The sequence below is a fragment of the Bos grunniens genome, chromosome 5 (genome assembly GCF_055505025.1).
Source record: "Bos grunniens cultivar Pamir isolate PY7600 chromosome 5, Bosgru_T2T1.0, whole genome shotgun sequence".
In the NCBI taxonomy this organism is placed as follows: domain Eukaryota; kingdom Metazoa; phylum Chordata; class Mammalia; order Artiodactyla; family Bovidae; genus Bos; species Bos grunniens.
In genome coordinates, this window is record NC_141169.1 from 107,644,365 (window position 1) to 107,665,065 (window position 20,701).

Genomic DNA, 20,701 nt, shown 5'->3' on the forward strand with positions numbered 1-20,701 from the left:
ACGGACACTGCTTGTTTCCCACTGAGTCAGGGGAGATGGCAGTCCCACTGCAGCGCTCCCACGGGCAGGAGGGAGGGGGCTGCTGTGGACGTGCTCCTCCATGTCCCCCAGGCTTCACTCTTGGAGCCCCAGGAGCTGATGCAGCAGGCGCTGAAGGCCCAGGGCCCGGGGAGGCCTCTGGGGTGCCCGCTTCTCGGCTGGTGGCTGGAGAGGCCCGAAAGACTGCCGGTTCTTTGCTCAGCGTGGGCCTCCCTTCCAGGCCCCCAGGGATGTCAGGGACACCTGCAGCCCCCAGAGGCCTGGAGCTCCTGGAAGTGCATCCTCCTTGCTGGCTCTCGGCGGCCATGGAGGATTTGACCCCATGGACCATGAATGGAACACTCCAAAGCTGGATGGACAGGATTGCCTACTCCCATACTTCCACCACAGGGGGTTCCCCTCGAGTGCCCTCTGGGGGACCCCACCCCGGTCCTTCCTCGACCCCCTTCCTTCTTTTAACACTCTTACTGTTGTCCTCGAGTTAAGTTTCTCTATTTTTCTTGTCCAAAACATATGATGAAAACATTCCATGATTTGCATGCATGGTATTTGTCTCTAGTTATAACCAGAGGCCTCCCCAACTGGAAAGGCAGAGGACTGAGCACAGGGTGGGTGTAGGGGAGCCGGGGGGTGCAGAGGGCATCTAAGCAGGCCTGGAGATGGAGTGGCTCCTCCATGACCCCTCTCCTCCCCCCCTCCCCCACCCTGGAGCCCAGAGGCTCAGCTACCAAAGTGGAGGGGTGAGGGGGGCCCTGTGCTCAACCCCAGGGCTCTGGGGAAGCCAACATGTACACAGAAGCTCTAGTGGTAAAGAAACTGCCTGTCAATGCCGGAGACATAAGAGACACGGGTTTGGTCCCTGGGTCGGGAAGATCCCCGAAATAGGAAATGGCAACTCACTCCAGTATTCTAGCCTGGAGAATCCCATGGACAGAGGAGCCTGGTGGGCTACAGTCCATGGGGTCAGAAAGACTCAGACACGACTGAAAGCCTTAGCACACACGCAGTGAAAGGGCAGGCTCCCTGCCGCTGGAATCAGTGGTCATGTTCCCGGGCACTGCCATCCAGAAACCCCAGCCCAGAATCAAGAGCTCAGCCACCACCTCCTGCCTCCTCTGGACCCTCCCAACCTTTCTTGCCCCTGACCTTGGTCCCTCTCCAGGCTACATTTGGCCTCCCATTCCAGAGCACTCCATGTTAGCCCATGTCCCCTGACCCCCACTCCAGAACCCTCCTCCCATCCCCAAGGGTCACAGGGGAGATGCCCTCAGACAGGTCCCAGCTTCACGGCTCCCTCACCAAGCAGCCGCCTTCCTTTTGAGAGCAGCGCCATCCGCTCTTCTGTTCCACTGTGGCCTCTGACCTCCTCCCGCACGACCCCCCCCTACCCCCGCACGCCCCCAGAGCACGAGGAATGCAGCCGCCCCATCTCTTCACTCTCGTGTGCATTTATTGAGCGCCCACGGAGTGTGCGGTCCTATGCCCAGGGTTCGGAGCCACAGTCTAGTCAAAAGGAGACCGGAGCTAATACAGAGAACGTTTCATAGCTGGGAAGGGCTGGGGACAGGAGAGAACTAATCACAAAACAAATTTCTATTGGAAAGCAACAGAATCTCCTCTGAGAGTAATATATATTCTACGCACGCGCACACACACACACGCACACACACTCCTGTGATGAACACGGACGTCACCCGCTTGACTGTATCTGCACACACATACAGGTGCGCGGGGTTAAGTAACTAACCGGGATGTTGTCCGCGCACGCGCACGCGCACCGCCGCACGCGCGTAGTCTGGCTTATGCTATCAAAGACACTAGTCTCCAGGTTCTAGAGAAGCAATCTGACCTAGATGCCTGCAGCATGCAAAACTTGAGGATCCGAGAGTCACGGTTAAGGAGGACGATGGGGACACGCGTGGACTCCTCCATCGGGGCCCGGCTGCCGCGCTGGCCGTGGCTCAAGGTCGGGAAAACAGAGCCTCTGAGAAGGGCCCCCCGGAGCAGAGCCGAGGGGCTGGGGGCCCTTGGCCCAGGGGCAGGGCCCTCGGGAGGCCGGCAGAGTTCACCAGTCTCGAGGGCACTCCAGGATGGATCGTGTCGTCCTGCAAACAGGGTCCCTGGTGGTCGAGCCGCAGATGGGGGCGAGTTTCCGGGCTGGCTCTCTCGCTCTCTGCAGCCTCCCACGTGTGCTAACGCATTTTGTAGTAATTAGATACAGATGTTTCGCACAGCTGTCCCTTAAAATCCAAGTCTACTGTGAAATCGAGGTCTCGCTGCAAAGGAGGAGGAGTCGAGGCGTGAGCACCGAGGAGCCCTGGGACCACGCCCCTCCCCGCAGGCGGAGGGCCGCGCGCATTTGAGCTGCTAAGAGCTTCCAGCTCAGGACACCCCACGAACAGCCCTCACGAGCCTCTTCCGGAGCCTCATTATCCTCTTGGGAAAGTCGTTGGTTTCTAAGCTAAATCTTTCCTGTGAGAATATAGAAATATCCCCTCCGGTTTCAACTCGGGAGGAGTGGAGCGGTTGCTTCTCAGAGGAAGAGGCCCCAGACAACCCCCTCCCCCACCCCCAACCTTGGCATTTGCAGGGCCAGTGCCCGTACCCGCACCCGGGGAGTGAGGGGGCGGGCCCAGAGAGAACCACACCATCCAGCCCACCAGGCCAACTGGAGGAATGCGAACTTGTCTTCCAGGCCACCAGACACGGTGGTTTCCTGGCTCAGCTCATCCCAAACGAGGTGAAACCCATGGCCACAGTCTCTGCTCAGGGAACCCCTCTCATCAAGGGCTGGAAGCTGCCCTCATGGTGGGTAGGGTCCCAGGGGGCCCTGCAGGAGGGCTCCAATGCTCCAGTTTTAAGGGGTCCAGGTTGGGTGTTTCTAGGGTGCCATCACGGCCACATCTGCCTTTCTTCCACTTCCCCTATAACTTTCCTGATTGTGCACAAGGTGCCCAGGTCCCTGCCAGCCAGTGGGGGAAACCCCCTCCATGTCCCTCCTCCTCTCTGCGCCACCTCCCCCTCCAAACCCCCAGCTCCCCCAGCACTCACCACGTTTTTGGCATTTGGCTTCATGGATATAGTCCCGTAGATCTCCTCCCCTCTCCGGACAGTGAGGTAATCTTCCAGGTAGAAGACAGTCTGCTTCCAGTGGGTGTAGGGGGCATCAGGGGCTGAGGGAGAGAAGGGAGAGTCACAGGAGACGCCTCCAGGGACTTTCCTGGTGGCCCACTGGCTAAGACCTCTGCGCTCCCAGTGCAGGGGAAAGTGAAAGTCGCTCAGCTGGGTCCGACTCTTGGCGATCCCATGGACTATACAGTCCATGGAATTCTCCAGGCTAGAATACTGGAGTGGGTAGCCTATCCCTTCTCCAGTGGATCTTCCCGACCCAGAAATTGAAACGGGGTCTCCTGTATTGCAGGTGGACTCTTTACTAGCTGGGCTACCAGGAAAGCCCCAGTGCAGGGGGCCAGGGTTCAATTCCTAGTAGGGGAACTAGATCCTCCATGCTGCCACTGAAGATCCCACGTGCTGAACTAAGACCTGGTGCAGTCAAATATTTTTTAAAAAGAGAGAGAGAGATGTCTCCAGAAGGGCTGGGACCCCACCCGGAAGCTGCTGGGTTTCTTCTGGGACATGCTGAACACTCTGCCCAGCCCTCTCACTGGGTCAGGCGCCCAAGTTCTGGCAGGCCTCCCCACTCAGCCCAGGGGCTCAACTTGTCATCGACTCCCCACGCCCTCCAAACTGAGGATCTTAGTGGACAACCAGAGGAGAAACCAACTGACATTACAAGGTCATACCAAGGGTGGTATTAACAGAAATGAATCTCAAAATGCTGCTGTTTCATTGGTTCAACAGAGTGAAGACTTGCAGACAAATGTAGGGGAGAGATACAGAGGGCAGTCCATCCACTCTCCTGTTAAATGACAGCACTCACACCAACTCCACAGCTAAACCAGTTTCCCCAGTTTCATGGATATCCCAGCCCTACAGATAGTTTTCTCTGCCTGCCTCTCTGTCCTAGTTCACAAACCATGGATGGGGGGTGGCTTCAGGATGATTCCAGTGTGCTACATTCTTAGGCACTTTATTTCTATTATTATTACATCGGCTCACCTCAGGTCATCAGGCATTACATCCCGGAGGTTGGGGACCCCTGCTATAACCCATCCTGCTACTCTTGGCTTAGGCCTGCCGTGGGGTTTCGAACAAGCCTTCCTACCTAGATAGGGTAAAAATTCAGAATGATTCTCCTTCTACAGACCCAATACTGGTCCACAGCTCACACCTCATGCATGAACCAAAGTCACACTGACGCTCGCACCTCTCATGAAATCCCATCCATCCTCTGGGCTCATGACAAATTCTACGACTAGATGAGGGGTCCTGTCCCAGAAGCTGCCGTCCCTCGGACACTCTTCCCTCCTTAACCACCAGCCTCTCCCTTCCTCATCCTTCAAGGTCAATTCTCGGGAGAGCCTCACCTGACCACCTAGCTGGATTAAGGGCGTCCTGAGCCTGTGTGATTACTGTAGCAGTCACACTGCTGCATAACCATCTCTGTCTCTTTTTACTTTCTGTAGTCTCCACAAGACTGCAACCTCCATCAGGACAGGGGTCTGATGGAATACTATTACACCCTTGGAGCCCATCACCACACTTGCTAGGTCTGTGAGCACCGAATACATGACTGATAGTAAAAAGCCAGAGCGGGTCTGATGTGAGGCTTCAAGGTACCCAGGGATGTTCAGCAACATTGAGACTTTGGAACCAAAGGGTTGTAGAAAAATACATCTTACAGCCAGTTCCTCTTGTCCTGCAGGCTCTTACCTTCCTCCACCAGGAGGCATGACTCACAAACACTGATTCATTCTCTTTCCATTACAACCAGAGTTGAAGGTGGGAAGCCTTGGGGAGGACTTTCAAACATTTCAAAGTCTGTCACATGAAAAGTCTGTGGCCTTATGGATGGCTTTGGAGGCAGAACAAAGGCTAGGCCCTGGACATCATCAGAAGGCAGAGTTTTAATTCGAAGGAAGAGTTGGGGCTGTCCCTCAGTCATACTGGCCACTGGTGATCCAGCCTGAAGGAATTCACACACAGCCTGCCTGGAGATTTATCGCACCCGCAGTGGGACCAAGATCATTCAACCCTCAGGATCTATTTTAACTGTCTGTGTCCTTCGTAATAGACTAGCTTGATCAAATGTCAGTGCTTTGAATACAGATCTGAGTAGCCTTCAATATGTGTCTTTGGGAAATCGATGCAAAGTCAAGGTCATGGGGAGGGGAAGCAGCCTGAGCATTTGGAAGGGCTTGAAGGAGAATCATGAACATGGAGTCGGTGCTGCTCATATTGTGAATCTCCAAACATGTCCAGCCTTCCTGGCCTCCAAGGCATACTGCTGTCCGCGGGCAAAGTCCAACTGTTCCCAGTACCTTCTCTGCCAGTGGCACCTAAACGAATTGTCAAAAGATAGCTTCCGGGGTGTGCAGAGAATGGCAGTTAGTGACTGACAGCACTCTCGCCGCCACCGCCACCCACGCCCAGACAGGTGCCACTCCTTTTCTTAGAGACCTTCAGGCAAGGAGATTTCAGCAACTTCCTCTGTCTCCTAATCAGATGCCCTGGGAGACTCCCAGAGACTTCACTGACTCAGATCTGCCAGCCAGCAAGCCCAGACCATCCGCCTCTGATGCTGACCCCCCGAAACGTGCCAGCCTTGAGTTGGAGGAAAGGGATTTTTTTCCCTCAACATCAACATTAAAAGGTTAACAACTTCCCCAAACATATCATTTCTGTGATGGGTCCACAGACTCATTGTCTAAAGCAGTTTTTTCAACCTGGGGCCTCTATCAGGGTCTCCAAGAGAAGCTGATTGCAATGTAGATGTTTTGACTCTGGTCCTAGGGATTTGAAATGAGTAATTCTAGGGTGTGAGAAGGGGGCAGGTTTGCCAAGACATAAAAATCTCATGTAGATACACAACCAAGGCTGCAATGGCTGTGCAGACCCAGTCCTTCACACCCTATACATCTGTTGGGTGGGTGTCAGTGGAAAGGACATTTAATGAGGCAACAAGAGGCCCAGTGTCCAGCCTCCTCCTGCACTGTGACTCTGGCACTCACGTTCTACATCTGCAGAAGGTTTATCTCCTGAGGGACTGTGAGGATTAGATGATGGGAAGCAGGGTAAGACCGAGTGTGACCATCTCCTGTTGCACCCAGGTCCATGTTCCCAGCGTAATTATCAAGAGCTCTCCTCTTTACTCTCAGACTGTCCTCAATTGAAAGATGAATTGCATGGTCACCTTAAATACAGATATATTTATATAACATATCAGGCCCAGATCAGTGGTTATTGACTCTTTGTGGAAAGCGGTATGTCATGTCATTTATCCATCAACTATGGCTCTGGTTTGTAAAGCAGGGCTGCCGCACTTGGTCTGGAATGTTCTAGGATTGATTCCCCAGAGAGTTGCTGTGCACAAAGGTGAGCACTCAGCATCACTGTGGACCACGACATCCGGAGATGTGGTCAGTGAACGGGCTTTTCCCTCCCTCCCAGCCCCAACTACAACTGTCAAGGTCATATCAGTGGCTTTTAAATTTCCATTATAATAATACTGTCATTCACTCCCTCATTCATGCATTCACTCATTCATTCATGCATTCACTCCCTCATTCATGCATTCACTCCCTCATTCATGCATTCGCTCATTCATTCAGCAGACATCCACTTAGGATGCCTATCATACGCTTGACATGGTCTTAAAAGTGGGGAACAGCAGCCAGTACAGCCTTGCCCCACGAGATCCGACAGCCTATGTGAGAAGACACTTGGGTAGCTGGCCATAACGTCCAGTGGGAGTTGTGACTGGTTGTGACAGAGGCTGGGAGTGGGGCACACAGGGGCCAGTGGGTACGAACAGAGGGCCCTCTCACAGGAAGATTTTTCTTGGTGCTTTTGGAGTCAGAGTGGAATCCTGCCTTCTGGTCTCTTGCCAGTGATTAAGGGGATGGTAGTTCTTTCTGGAATTTAATACTTCTTCAGCTGTGAATTTGTAATTCTATTCCCTAAGGTTTTCACAAGCTTTTCAGAGAATTCAAGACTATGCATGAAGAAGCTTCTTTGACCTGGGAAGCTGACTCAGTGTCACAGGGTAGCCAAGCTGGGAAAGTGGCTGCCAGGCCATTGAAGTCCATCCGGGCCATTTCACTCATGATGAGCCCAAGGCCCAGAAAGGGACCCACTCAGATTTATTTCCACTGCCGGCCGCCTTCCCTTGCTGATTCCTGGAAAAACTAGTACTTAACCCCAGGCCGCTTCCACTCAGCACCGCCCGTCCACCCACACAGTCTCCCCAAGGGGCCCAGTTCACATATTCCACCCCACCCGCAGAGGATATGTCCAGGGGGCAGGACCGCCGGGCCCGCCGGCTGGTTGGCACAGCCCAGAGCCCTGCGTGGCTGTGCCCATTTGCAACAGCTTCTGCCCAGAGCTTCGGGGGGAAGACACGGGCAGAGCCATTAGCAGGGATGGTTTCCAAGCTGCACAATGTGACGTGCTTTCCAGTGTGTCTCCTGGAGCAGCTCCAGCCCCCGGGGGCCCATGGGGAGGAACCACTTAGAACAACCTGCATTTCAGCTTAAGTTCAAAGCTAGCTGAGACCAAACAATACCTTATTTAGGCCTGTGTGTACACATGAAACAACTTTTTAAAAATAGCAGGGGATAATTAACCCAAAATTCAGGATAATGTTCATCTGGTGGCGATGTGGGGAATGGGATAAGGGGACCATCCAGGTAGATGCAAAGATGTTGATAGCATTGACGTCCTTGAGTTAGGTAGTAAGCTCACAGGGATTTATTTTGTGACTCTGAATTAATTTAATCTCCTGTGTTATCAGTCATGTCCAACTCTGCGACCTCGTGGACTGTAGCCCACCAGGTTCCCCTGTCCATGAAATTTTCCAGGCAAGAATACTGGAGCAGGTCACTTCCTACTCCAGGGGCTCTTCCTGACCCAGGGAGCGAACCCATGTATCCTGCTTGGCAGGCAGATTCTTTACCACTGAGCCACCTGGGAAGCCCCCTGAATTAATTGACTTACATTTATTAATTATAAACCTTATTGTATTATGCTTGTTAATAATATATTTCAGTTTAATATTTATATTCTAATGAACAATGGTTTATCTCATGATATTAACTAATACATTTACATTCTACTAATAATAAACTTATTTCTAGTCACTATTTCATTCGAATTAACAATACTTTATTTACAATCTAGTTACTGAGCTAGGTGGCAAGTTCACGAGTGTTTGCTGTATTAATTAAAACATAAGCAAAAAGTGAACCGTGCGTGGCAGTATGTCATAGCAGTATGTCATGAGCCAGGAGTCAGGATTAATCTATTTCTGTGCATCTGGGGTCCCTAAACACAAAGAGGAAATACTCTTTCCTCGGTGGTCAGAGTGCAGAGGGTCTGAGTAAACCCGACTGCCAAACCCATGCCAGCTGGTAAAGATGGTAGGACATCTCTTACACGCTGGATCAAACCCTATGCTGACACCCACCAGAAACAGACCATCTCAGGGAAAGAAAGACCCCGGCTGGGAGCTAGCTACAATGCTGGAGCCCAGGCATTAGAGACACAGAACTCTTTCCAGAGAACCCTTGCCCCCTGACTTTCTCATCTCTGGCAGCAGGGTGGGCGGGCCCTGCGGGAGGCATATCCCAGGGATGGAAGAGGGAGAAACAGCCATGTGGCTCCACCCTTGGCCTCCAGTCACAGCCAGGATCCTCCAGCAGGCTCCTCCTCAGCCCCACTGCCCCACCCCTCACCACTGAAAGGCTGAGTCCCACCCATCTGTCAAGGTCCAGGTGAAATATCCTACTCCCTGTGGGCTGAAGGGAGGGGAGCGGCTGATAATGACTGGGACCAGGGTCCTCTGGTTTTCCCGGGATGAGGAGGCACCAGGGCTGGCCTGGCTGATGGAAACCAGAGGACTCCACTTGGTGGTCAGGGGCATCACCTCTGGAAGAAGCCCTCCTGTGAGGAATTAAGGTAAGTCTCTTGCCTGCTCTTTGCCACAAGAAAGTCTCACTCCCCTCCATACCCTCTCCTGCACACAGCAGGTGCTCAGGAAACACTAAATGAATAAGCGTGCATTCAAAAAGGCAGCCCCAACACCTGCCCCTGCCCACCCGACACTGGCTCTCAGCGCTGGCCACAGCTGCTACAGTTTTTTACCTTCTCCTCTAGCAGCCAGAACTGTGGCATTCCTCCAGGACTGGAGAGGCTTGCAAGCTGCCAAGTGAGGATCCCTGGCTGATGCCCCCCGGCCCTTGCCCCACGTCCAGGCTGGGGAGATCACATCCTACAGAGCCTGGGCACCGGCCGGGTGGGTCTGGAAGGCCAGCAGGAGGCTCACCTGTGGAAAACCCCATTTTCTTGTGGCACTTGGTAAACTCGATATTGAAATAGGTGACCAGGGCGTGGACGTAGTCGTTGCGCTGTACCTGCAGGCAGAAGGCAGACGTGAAGGACAGCTCCTCCGTCTTCACCGTGTAAATGTCCACCTCCTGCAGTCCAGAGGAGAGAGAGTGCGGGTCAGCACCTCTGCCGGGTCTGGGTCCCGCCTGAGGCTTCATCCCCCAGGGAGACTATAGACCGCAGACTCCCCTGGGTGTCACATTTCTTGGGACCACGTCCCAGACCCACCCACCACAAGCTCCCCCATCCTTTCTCGGGTGGAGTCTGCTGAGTGCGTGCATGTGTGCATGCTCAGTTGCTCAGTCCTCTCCGACTCTTTGCAATTGCATGGACTGTAGCCCGCCAGGCTCCTCTGTCTATGGGATTCTCCAGGCAAGAATACTGGAGTGAGTTGCCATTTCCTTCTCCAGAATCCAAGGATCCAACTCAGGTCTCATGTCTTCTGTGCTGCCAGGTGGGTTCTTAACCACTAGCGCCACCTGGGAAGCCTCGTACTGGGGGACAAATTCCAAGGGGTGGGGTAGGGAGGTGGGGTGCCCCAGAGCCACTGCATTAAAGCAGCCACCTGCTCCATCAAGCCCTCCTGGGTTCCAGCAGAGCTGGACTACTCATTTCCCATCAACAAGAGGCACTGAGAACGGAGCCCACACAATCACAGGCTGAGCCGAGGGAAGTCTGCTGACCATTTATCACCAGCTGGACAGTTAAATACATAAAACGGGGAAATAAGAGGCGAGAATTTTTCAGTTCTAGCTGGGAATGGAGAACACAAAGAACTGATAACTCTAACAGTTTCAGCCAGGAAGTGACTGAACATCAATCTTGGGTGGCAGCAGGAATCATGAATGACGGTTTGCAGTGTGGTGTTCTCTCTGTGCAGAGGATGCTGACCTGACGTGGGCCACCTCCAGTGAGACAGGACAAGGCTCCCCAGGCATCCAGACCACTTTCGGTGAGGTCTAACTGCTGGGTTGCACAGTAGGGACCTCTGTCCTGAAAGCTCTGTGCAAGCCAGACAGACACCTGTGTGCCTGGAAATGGTTCCCAAGGGTGTGCCTGAGACCCGGATGATGGAAGATGCTGGGAATAAGTAGGAGAGAGGGGTCTTAGGGGAGGGGGGAGGAAAGACAAAGAGGCTTTTATCTCTACAGGTTTCTAGGATGAAGAAAGGAATCCCAGGACCTTCAAAACCAAGTCCTGCCTCCACAGGGTGGACAGAGGCAGAGGTGAGGCCAAGTCAGCGGCCAGCCCAGAGCCCCATTACGGTGCAGGGTGGCAGCTTCAACACCCAATGACCTGTTGGTTGGGAAGAGGAAGTGACTGCAGGTGTTGGGGACTGTGGGGGCCCTTGATGTTGGTGACATCACTTCAGATAAGCCATGCTATGCTTCTAGAGCCTAAGGATGGGGAACAAAGACTAAAGGTCCTTGTGAGGCCAGGTCAGGCATCCAGAATCCAGCGGAGTCAGAAAGCTGGTCCCCTGTTACCCTGGGAATGCGTGAGCCCTAAGAGCATCCCCAGGAAGTTAGTGGCCCTGGACACCTGACCACCCCCAGGCAGGATTTGCTCACTGCCTACCAGGTGGCCAGTCCTCCCCGACGTCTCCAGTCAGTAGGTCCTGCTTCAAAACCAGCCTCTGTATCTTCCACCCACAGAACAAGCCAATGCCCACTCCTGCTCCCCCAACTTTCTCTTCTCCTGTGTAAACGGCCTCTCCTAAGTCATGATTTCATCTCCTTCTCCCTCCTCACTGGGGCTTCCCAGGTGGAGCTAGTGGTAAAGAACCCGCCTGCCAATGCAGGAGATATAAGAGACACGAGTGCGATCCCTGGGTCGGGAAGATCTCCTGGAGGAGGAAGTGGCAACCCACTCCAGTGTTCTTGCCTGGGAAAGTCCCTGGACAGAGGAGCCTGGTGGGCTACAGTCCATGGGGCTGGAAAGAGTTGGCCACAACTTCTAGCCTAGGGGGTCCCTTCTAGTGGGGACCTACTTCTAGCAGCTGTGTGTGGGCTCATTTGCCTCCTGACCCAGGGATCGAGCGGGCATCTCCTACACTGGCAGGTGGACCTTTTCACCATTGTGATGGCTGGGAAGCCCCACTTCTAGCAGCCTCTGACCTCAAGGACCACCCTGCTGGCTCCTACCGCCTTTAGGCAGGTAAGCCCCTCCCCCACTGAGCCGCTCTCAGAATCCGTGTCCTTTCCACCTGGGACCAGAGTGCAGCGGCCGGGGGCGTGGTGGCGGGCGGTGTCCTTCATTCTATGCCACCCTGTGAGCTTGGGCATTGCCCCATCGGGAAGCCTGTCTAGCTGCAGCACCTGTCAGCTCACACCACTGGTCATCCCTCCCGTGCACGCGTCTGGAGGTCCCTCCCACCCAACAACTCTCAGAGCACTGGAGCTTAACTGGGTTTTTGTTGGGGGCTTCAGCTCAGTCTCCAGGGCTGGGCTCATGGTGTCTACACTCACTAGCTTCTCCATCTCTTTCTCCATTGGGGCCAGCCCACCTGTCTCCAGGCTCCTCCCAAAGTCCCTGTCCCTGTGCCTGTGCCCTTGGCCACCAGCCCAGCCTGGTCTTTGTACACTGCTTCTGGCTCGGCTCAGCGGTCTCACCGCCTCTGCCCCTGTCCCCACCATCAGACCAGAGCTCGTTAGACACGGGGACCGGACGTGATGGTCCGTGCACCCTCGGTGTGTGACCTAGCCCCTAAAACTCATCATTTTCCTCCTGACACTGTCTTCCCGCCTGACGACTCTCCCTCCCACCCACCCCCAGGCCTCCCCTTCAGTGTGCATTTGTGTGCGCTCAGTCGTGCCCAGCTCTGTGTGACCCCATGGACTGTAGCCCGCCGCTCCTCTGTCCACGAGATGCTCCAGGCAAGAATAGCTCCTCTGTCCATGAGATGCTCCAGGCAAGAATATTGAAGTGGGTTCAGACCAACCCACCAACCTAAGATGGATTCAGGCTATGCCGCTCCCTGGATCTAAAGCCTTCCAGAACTTTCTAGGACTCACCTATAAATATCCCAGCCTCTGGGCCTGGACCCAGAGAGCAACCTGGGAAGTACGCTGTGTGACTCACCTGGACTTGGTTTCTTCCTTCTCTGGCCTCCCCTCACTTCCTCACCACTCTCAGTGTGCACAAGAACACACATGCACGCATACGCACGCGTGCACACACACACACACACACACACACCACCCCATCTATCAGGGATTCTGTCTCTATGGGGGTCTCAGATGTCCATCAACAAAATGTCAGTGCTCTGACAGCATTCTCTAGGTCCTCCGGACATTTGCCTCTAAACAGGGGCCTCTGCAGGAACAAAAGCCGTCCAGACTGAAAGTCTGATATACATTAAAATGGGAAAGACAGAGGGGCAGCTGCTCTTTTGGAGTGCCCCTCCTCCGCCCTGCCATCTGTGCCTCAGAGACACAAGGCCCTCTGGGTCAGATCCCCCCTCCTCTTAGACTCAAAGTCTCCAGAGTCAGACCCATCACCTGCCCCCCGGAGCCCTGATCCCTCTGCCAGAAAGCTTCCTCTTTCTGCAGCAGCAGCAGCAGTAGCTCTGAGACCCCGGGGGGACCCCTGACGAGGCCTCAGGCCACACCAACAGGCGCAGGGCTCCACAGGCATCAGTGACTCTGAGGAGCCAGGCCGCTGCTGTCCCCACTATGTCATGTTACAAACAGACGTCTCAGAGCAGAAGGCTGGTCAAAACAGAGTCTTAATTATCATCAAGTGTCACAAGCCGCAACGTTAATAGCGATGAAAATAGCAATTAAGTGTGTGAAGAAGGGCAACTGTTTTCCCAACAGACCCGGGAAGACAGTGCTGAGCACAGTAGCAAGAGCTGATGGACGGCTCTCCTGGTGGCGGAAGCAAACACAGCCGACCTTGCCCTTCTCAGAGAGCACAGGAAGGAAGGTGACTGGCCGGGGAGGGCCCGGAGCTCCGGTTTCTGCCATGCCTCCAGCCCCAGGCTGCACTCAGGAGAGACCCTGGCCTGTTCCTGGCTGGGCGGGGGAGAGGAAGGAGGGGAGACAGAGCAGGCCAGTCCAGGACCAGCAGTGGGCGTGCACAAGGGCTGTGGCCACCCCTGCCCGGTAGGGGCAGAGAGTGACCTGGGAAGGAATTTCATCCCCTGTGGGAAAATGCTTAATGGCTCCATGCAGCTGCCGTGTGCCCTTTGGGCAAATTCAACGGCACCAGGTGATTTCCACTCATACTACAATATTTGCAGGAATGTTCTGCACCATGGGTGAATTATCTGGAGTGTAGTTTGCTGGACCTGGGCTTCGCTGGTGGCTCAGATGGTAAAGAATCCGCCTGCAATGCAGGAGACCCAGGTCCAGTCCCTGGGTTGGGAAGGTCCCCTGGAGAAGTGAATGCCTACCCACTCCAGTATTCTTGCCTGGAGAATCCCATGGACGGAGGAGTCTGTCCTGTAGACCCCCACGGCTCCACAGTTCATGGGGTCGCAAAAAGTCAGACAGGACGGAGCAACTAAGCACATGATAGTTTGCTGGACCTTGTTTGGAGCACCAGAAGGGAGAAGCTTCATGGGCAGAGGGGCTGGTGGGAAGAAATAAAAGGACGTTTGCTCATCGTGAGTCCTGCCTGGACTCGGAACCGGCAGAGGTAACAGGTGGCAAAACCCTCCAGCGCGGGCAGGATGAGAGGGAAGCATCCTTTATCTGATGGGACCTGTATGAGGTTCGCCTAGTTTTATCTGTCCTCCAGGGTCCCTTCTAAATCCAAGATGACAAGGGTTCCTTATGAGGAACACAGCGACCAGGGACTGGGGACTGACTGCTCTCGCCTGGACAAAGCCGTGGTTTGCATTCACCCTGCAGGAACCTCCCCTTCCCCCAGTGGCCCTGGGCTCTTCCCTGTCCCACCCACCAGAGCTCCTGGAACTGCAGTGATGCTCAACGGACCAGAGCGGGCAGGTGTGTTTCAGCACAATGAGGGCTGGGGGGAGGGCCCAGGACAACTGACACAATGAAGCTGGAGACACAGTGAACCCAGATTCTTTGATTAAAAAGTGAACTTGAACCCTGTGAAATGGATGGCTTTCAAGTACCAGGAGTTCTCCTTGGGTCTGGAGGACAGATCAGCATATGTAAATGCAGATACTTAGACAAAGGGCTGGAAAGGTTAACCTGTTGTGTGGACAGTGGTCACCTCCAGGGGGAGCGTGGGGCTGGAAGGCTGGGGAGGTCACGGAGCGCTTTTATTCGTACCCTCGCAAAAGGGGTTTCCCAGGTGGCACTAGTGGTAAAGAAGCCACCTGCCAATGTAGGAGACACAAGAGATGCCGGTTCGATCCCTGGGTCTGGAAGATCCCTTGGAGGAGGAAATGGCAACCCACTCCAGTGTTCTTGCCTGGAGAATCCCGTGGACCGGGGAGCCTGGCAGGCTACAGTCTATGGGGTCTGAGTGTACACGCACACAGCACAGTTGGCGAGTTTGGATATTTAGTAATAGGAATGCCCTGGGGGAGGACCCTGGTGAGTAGTTCTCCATCTGCACTGAAGACGGAAAGCCATGGAGGACAAGATGTGGAGCCGTGTACAAACCAGGGAGCCCAGGATGCGGTGAGTCCCACCCGGCCACGTCACAGGTACGCTTGGAAGCAGGGGAGTGGGACGCTGACTGCATAGCCGATTGAGGTTTGGGATTTCTTCCCTAAAGCTGCCGTCCTGCTCCGAATGGGGGGGCTTCCCCCGACCTGAGCCTCCAGGACTTCTCTCTCTGATGCTCCCATTCCCCCGACACACACCCCCGCTCACATCACCAGGAGACACGCACTGACCACCCCCCAGCTGTGCCACCATGGAGTCCACTGGCCCTCTTTCGACAGCTCTGCTCAGGGCCAGTGCCTGCTCTCATCGGTCACCCTGGGCTGCCAGAGGCTCCGGCCAGCCGAGGTGGCCTTGCCTCACAGCCTAGGGCCCTGCAGGAGCCTGCGTAGCTTTGACCCCAGGCCTGAGCATCCACGTGGCACAGTAGGCTTCCCTCACCCCCAGGCCCATGCAGGACGCATCTGCAGACCTTTATTAAACAGGCGTTGGTCACCACTTGCTTTGGATCCACGATGTCCACCAGGGGCTCCTTCATGGCAACGTCCCGAATACAAGTCATGTCAAAGCCATAGACGTTCTCCCACCCTGTGGGGACAGAGCGAAATGTGAGGGCCAGCAGCGGGACCCCTAGAAGTCCCTGGGGCCCCCTGAGTCCTAGAGGGTGGGCGGCAGCTTGTGCTCCCTGGTCTGACAACAGGAGAGGTGCTTGCCTGGGGGAGAGTTTCATAAGGTGCCAAACAGTCCTTCACACCATCTAATGTGCACAGGTCCCGATTCAGGGTTAGGAAAAGTGAAGCTCAGAGAGGGTAAGAAACTTCATCGAAGTCACACAGCTAGACTCCTGTCGGGCCAGGACTAGAACCCAGATTCCTGACTGTTCTGTATCTGCTCTCCTCCCTTCTCTCTGAGCCTCAGCATCTCCTAAGAACTCTCTCCTCCACCGTCCCCATTTCTACCCCACTGCCTCGGCTCCATCCTGCCCCACAGCTATAAAGCCATCTCCCTCCTACCTCCATCCCCACCTACTGAAGCTCTCATGAAGCAGAAAGAAACATGGGATTTCCTGGTTCATGAAACAGGCTGCCATTGGAATCCCAGTGCCATCTTTTACTAGCCAGCTGCTGCTGCTGCTGCTAAGTCACTTCAGTTGTGTCCGACTCTGTGCGACCCCATAGATGGCAGCCCACCAGGCTCCCCCGTCCCTGGGATTCTCCAGGCAAGAACACTGGAGTGGGTTGCCATTGCCATTTCCTTCTCCATGCCCTCATGCAAATCTCCTAGCCTCTCTGATCATCCATTTTCTCAACTGCAAAATGTGAGGTGGGGATCCGGGGTGTCCAGCAGAGGCCTTGCTTTTTTCACACACCACAATGTCCTCATTAGGACCCATCCCGTGAGACATATCCCCCAGGTGGGGCACAGAGCAGCCCAGCAGTGCCCCTTTGCCCCCAGGGGCTGCTCATAAGATGCATTAATCAGGGATTCAGGGTGCAGGGTTGGAAGTCAATGAATGCAAGTCTGATGGTCCAAGTGTTGGTCGCTCAGTCATATCAGACTCTTTGCAACCCCATGGACTATAGCCCACCAGGCTCCTCTGTCCATTGGATTCTCTAGGCAAGAATACTGGAGTGGGTAGCCATGCCCTTCTGCAGGGGTTCTTCCCGACCCAGGGACTGAACCTGGGTCTTATGCATTGCAGGCAGGCTCTCTACCATCTGAGCCACCAAGAAGTCCATGATGGTGCCAGATCACTGGTAAATGACGATCATCACTGGTACCACTGCTTGATCACCCAGCCCTGGCCGGACCCATCACTGACTCTCCCCAGCAACCGCATGAGGATACCTCGATAAAGCAGATGAGAAAATGGGGCTGGCAGCAGCTGGCGCTTGGCTTACATGCATGTGGGATACTGGGCTGGTATCCCACAGCAGGGAAACCGTGGCGCTAGGGCGCAAACCCTGTGTCCTAACTAATACAGTCGTGAAAGCAAGCAGGAATGCCATTTGCTTGCCCCACAGTGCAGAGCCGTCCCCAATCTTTTTGGCACCGGGGACCAGTTTAGTAGCTCAGCTGGTAAAGAATACACCTGCAGTGCGGGAGACCTGGGTTCGATCCCTGGGTTGGGAAGATCCCATGGAGAAGGGAACGGCTACCCACTCCAGTAATTCTGGCCTGGAGAATACCATGGACTGTGTAGTCCATGAGGTTGCAAAGAATCAGACATGACTGAGTGACTCTTACTTTCACCGGTTTCATGTAAGACAATCTTTCCCCGGACAAGGTTGGGGGAGGTGGTTTCAGGACGATTCAAGTGCATTACATGTGTTGGGTGCTTCATTTTTGCTATTTTACGTGAGCCCCACCTCAGATCATCAGCATTAGATCTGGAGGTTAAGGATCCCTTAGCCGAGTCTAGTTACTGGGTGGCTGAATCTCACTTGTTCGTTTACTCAGAGGAGTTTAGAAATACATTGAACTAGACTTGCTTTTGGAGAAGGCAATGGCACCCCACTCCAGTACTCTTACTTAGAAAATCCCATGGACGGAGGAGCCTGGTGGGCTGCAGTCCATGGGGTCACTAAGAGTCAGACACGACTGAGCGACTTCACTTTCACTTTTCACTTTCATGCATTGGGGAAGGAAATGGCAACCCACTCCAGTGTTCTTGCCTGGAGAATCCCAGGGACGGGGAGCCTTGTGGGCTGCCGTCTATGGGGTTGCACAGAATCGGACACAACTGAAGCGACTTAGCAGTAGCAGCAGACTTGCTTTTCTCTTAAATCTTACAGGATTAAATTATTTTTAAATGTTCACCAAACAAATGGAACCATAGGAAACTTATGTCCCTCTGTGTCTTTAGGAGATGGGGGTGAAATGAGGGAGGCGTGAACGGCCAGGGAATGCTGTTTTCCTTTTACTCAGGATCTTTTCAAGGGCACACAAAGACTTTCCTCGGAGAGAAGAGGCTGAGAAAATAATCATCTCCCAGAGGGCAAGCACTTGTGCAATTTTGGCTTGAGGATTAGATGCCAGTCAGCTCCCATTCTATACCCGAGGCTGGAGCCAAACTCCCAACTGAACCTATCTATCTACATTTGGGGCTTCCCTGTTGGCTCAGATAGTAAAGAATCTGCCTGAAATGTGAGAGATCTGGGTTCGATTCTGGATCAGGAAGATCCCCCAGAGAAGGGAATGGCAACCCACTCCAGTATTCTTGCCTGGAGAATCCCATGGACAGAGGACCCTGGTGGGCTAGAGTTGATGGGTTACAAAGAGTCAGACACAATTGAGCAACTAACACTCAACGTTTGGGGAAGTGTGGCGACAGCTCCAGAGAAGATCCCCTGCTAAAATCTGGAAAGAGTTGTCCATGCTTACCCAGGTAAAACATGCACACCCACACACACTTTTTTTAAAACCCTTTCTCAAGACACCTACCGCTACACATCTGCTCTTACCCTCCGCCCTGCTTTAAGTTAAGGCTCTGTGAAAGTGTATCTGAGAGTCCATGTGAAATGGTTAAAATCCTGGGTTTGGGCTTCAAATCTTGGCTCTGTTTATTTGCTGTGCAAATTTAGGCAAGAGTTTAACCTCTTGAAGAGCTGGTTTCTTCTTTAAAATAGAGACGATGAACTTACAGTTACCGGGGGATGCGGTGGTGCGGGGGGAGGATTGGGAGAAGGGATAATTAAGGGATTTGGGGATGGACATATATCAGATCAGATCAGATCAGATCAGTTGCTCAGTCATGTCCGACTCTTTGCGACCCCATGAATCGCAGCACGCCAGGCCTCCCTGTCCATCACCAACTCCCAGAGTTCACTGAGACTCATGTCCATCGAGTCAGTGATGCCATCCAGCCATCTCATCCTCTGTCATCCCCTTCTCCTCCTGCCCCCAATCCCTCCCAGCATCAGAGTCTTTTCCAATGAGTGCATTGCTATATTTAGAATGGATCACCAGTACAGCACAGGAAACACTGTTCAATGATATGCGGCGGCCTGGATGGGAAGGGGGTTTGGGGGAAATGGATACATGTATATGTACGGCTGAGTGCCCCTACCGCGCACCTGGAGCCATCGCCCCATTGTTATCTCCAATATAAAATAACAAGTTTTTAAAAACGGAGATGATGATGATGATAGTTGCTCTATAGGGTTGTTATGAGGATCACATGTGATGATATATATAAGGTTCACAACAGGGTCTGGCACAGAGAAAGCCCTTGAGATGTGATAGTTACTGTAGTTACGTGGTTGAGCTCTGGCTTTGCCATCAACCAAGCTTGTGACCCTGGCAGCTTGGCCCCCTTCTTTCCGAATTGTTTGTAAAGTGAGGAGTTTGGTCCACTGGTTCTGTGTTCCAGAATCATCTGGGACACTTCTTAGAATACAGATTCCTGGACCATAACCAGACCTACTGAATCAGAATCTTCAGATTTGGGCCCCAGGGAGATGGGATTTCCAAGTCAACATAGGCAGTTCCAACCAGTTGGTAATCCTTGGGCTCCACGATCTATGAAGTCCCTTGCAGTCCAATTTTCAAATGGACTTAAAGCTTCAAATGGCCACTGTGACATCTCCAACCACTCCCACCTGTGGAACCCTCTCCTCTGTATCCTCAGCACCTGCAACAGAGCATCTGGCACAGTACAGGTCCACCGATAATGTTGGTTTTTTTTTTAAATGAATGAATTAAATTTAATGAATTTAATCCCAAACATTCAATGCCTGCACTGCTTCACAACACCTGGTTAATTCATGTCTGATCTTCCCGGCCAGATGGCCCTACCTCCAGTTATTCAGTGAGAGATTATCTAGGACATTAGGGTTTTTTCCTCTCCTTTCCACTGACCATGCATTTCCCACTAGCTTCTCCACCATGCGTGCAGCAGGCATGGGCGAGGATGCACATCAAGCATATTAATTTTTTGTTGCAATTGTCTTATCTAGTAAATGAGTGAATATGGAGTGAGGGTCATCAACCACCAGGAAAGGGTTAGCTAACTTTCTAGGGATTCAAAAATAATAACAAAAGACCTGTGAAATTTAGTTTATGGATTGAAACAAACTCTTGAAAAGGACCACACCATGGTGCTCTGAATGTAACTGAAACAGCAACCAAGTCCAGACCTACCAGCTAGTCCAGACTAGGTGGACTAGAATCCCCACTTGAATGGGCTGGTAGAGGAAGAGGCATGCTCTTCTCTGGGCATAAATTATTTATCTGTCTCTACTGTCCAGCACTACTCACAATGTCCAGCATTAATAAAAAATTACGAGACACATGGAAAAGGAAGAAAAATATGACCCATTACCAAAAGGAAAAATAGTCAATAGAACCAGACTCAGAGCTCAGGTATTGGGAAAATGTAACAAGGAGGTTCAAATACTTTAGTAAATATTTTAAAGAATCTAATGCAGAAAAAACATGCATGAACAGATGCAGAATTTTATCAGTGAGATGGAAATGCTGGAAATGAAAAAGATCACAATATCAAAGATGTAGAACTCTTCCAATGAGCTTACGCACAGAATGGATATATATTAGAGGAAATACTAACCTGA

The 20,701-nt window shown here is 53.0% G+C and overlaps 1 protein-coding gene across 2 annotated transcripts in view; it reads right to left on the reverse strand.

The window, feature by feature from the left end:
* Positions 1-1,465: 1,465 nt before the first annotated feature.
* PRMT8 (protein arginine methyltransferase 8) overlaps positions 1,466-20,701 on the reverse strand; it is a 70,852-nt gene continuing 51,616 nt past the window's right edge. The window contains exons 7-10 of one of the 2 annotated variants that reach the window (XM_086402388.1): positions 15,601-15,716; positions 9,482-9,569; positions 3,091-3,212; positions 1,466-2,315 (exon numbers count right to left, since the gene is read on the reverse strand). In XM_086402388.1, the coding sequence (XP_086258514.1) occupies positions 2,232-2,315; positions 3,091-3,212; positions 9,482-9,569; positions 15,601-15,716 (410 nt within the window). In that variant the 3' untranslated portion in view covers positions 1,466-2,231. Of the gene's footprint in view, positions 2,316-3,090; positions 3,213-9,481; positions 9,633-15,600; positions 15,717-20,701 lie in introns of both variants that reach the window. The other variant, XM_086402386.1, reaches the window with a different exon arrangement.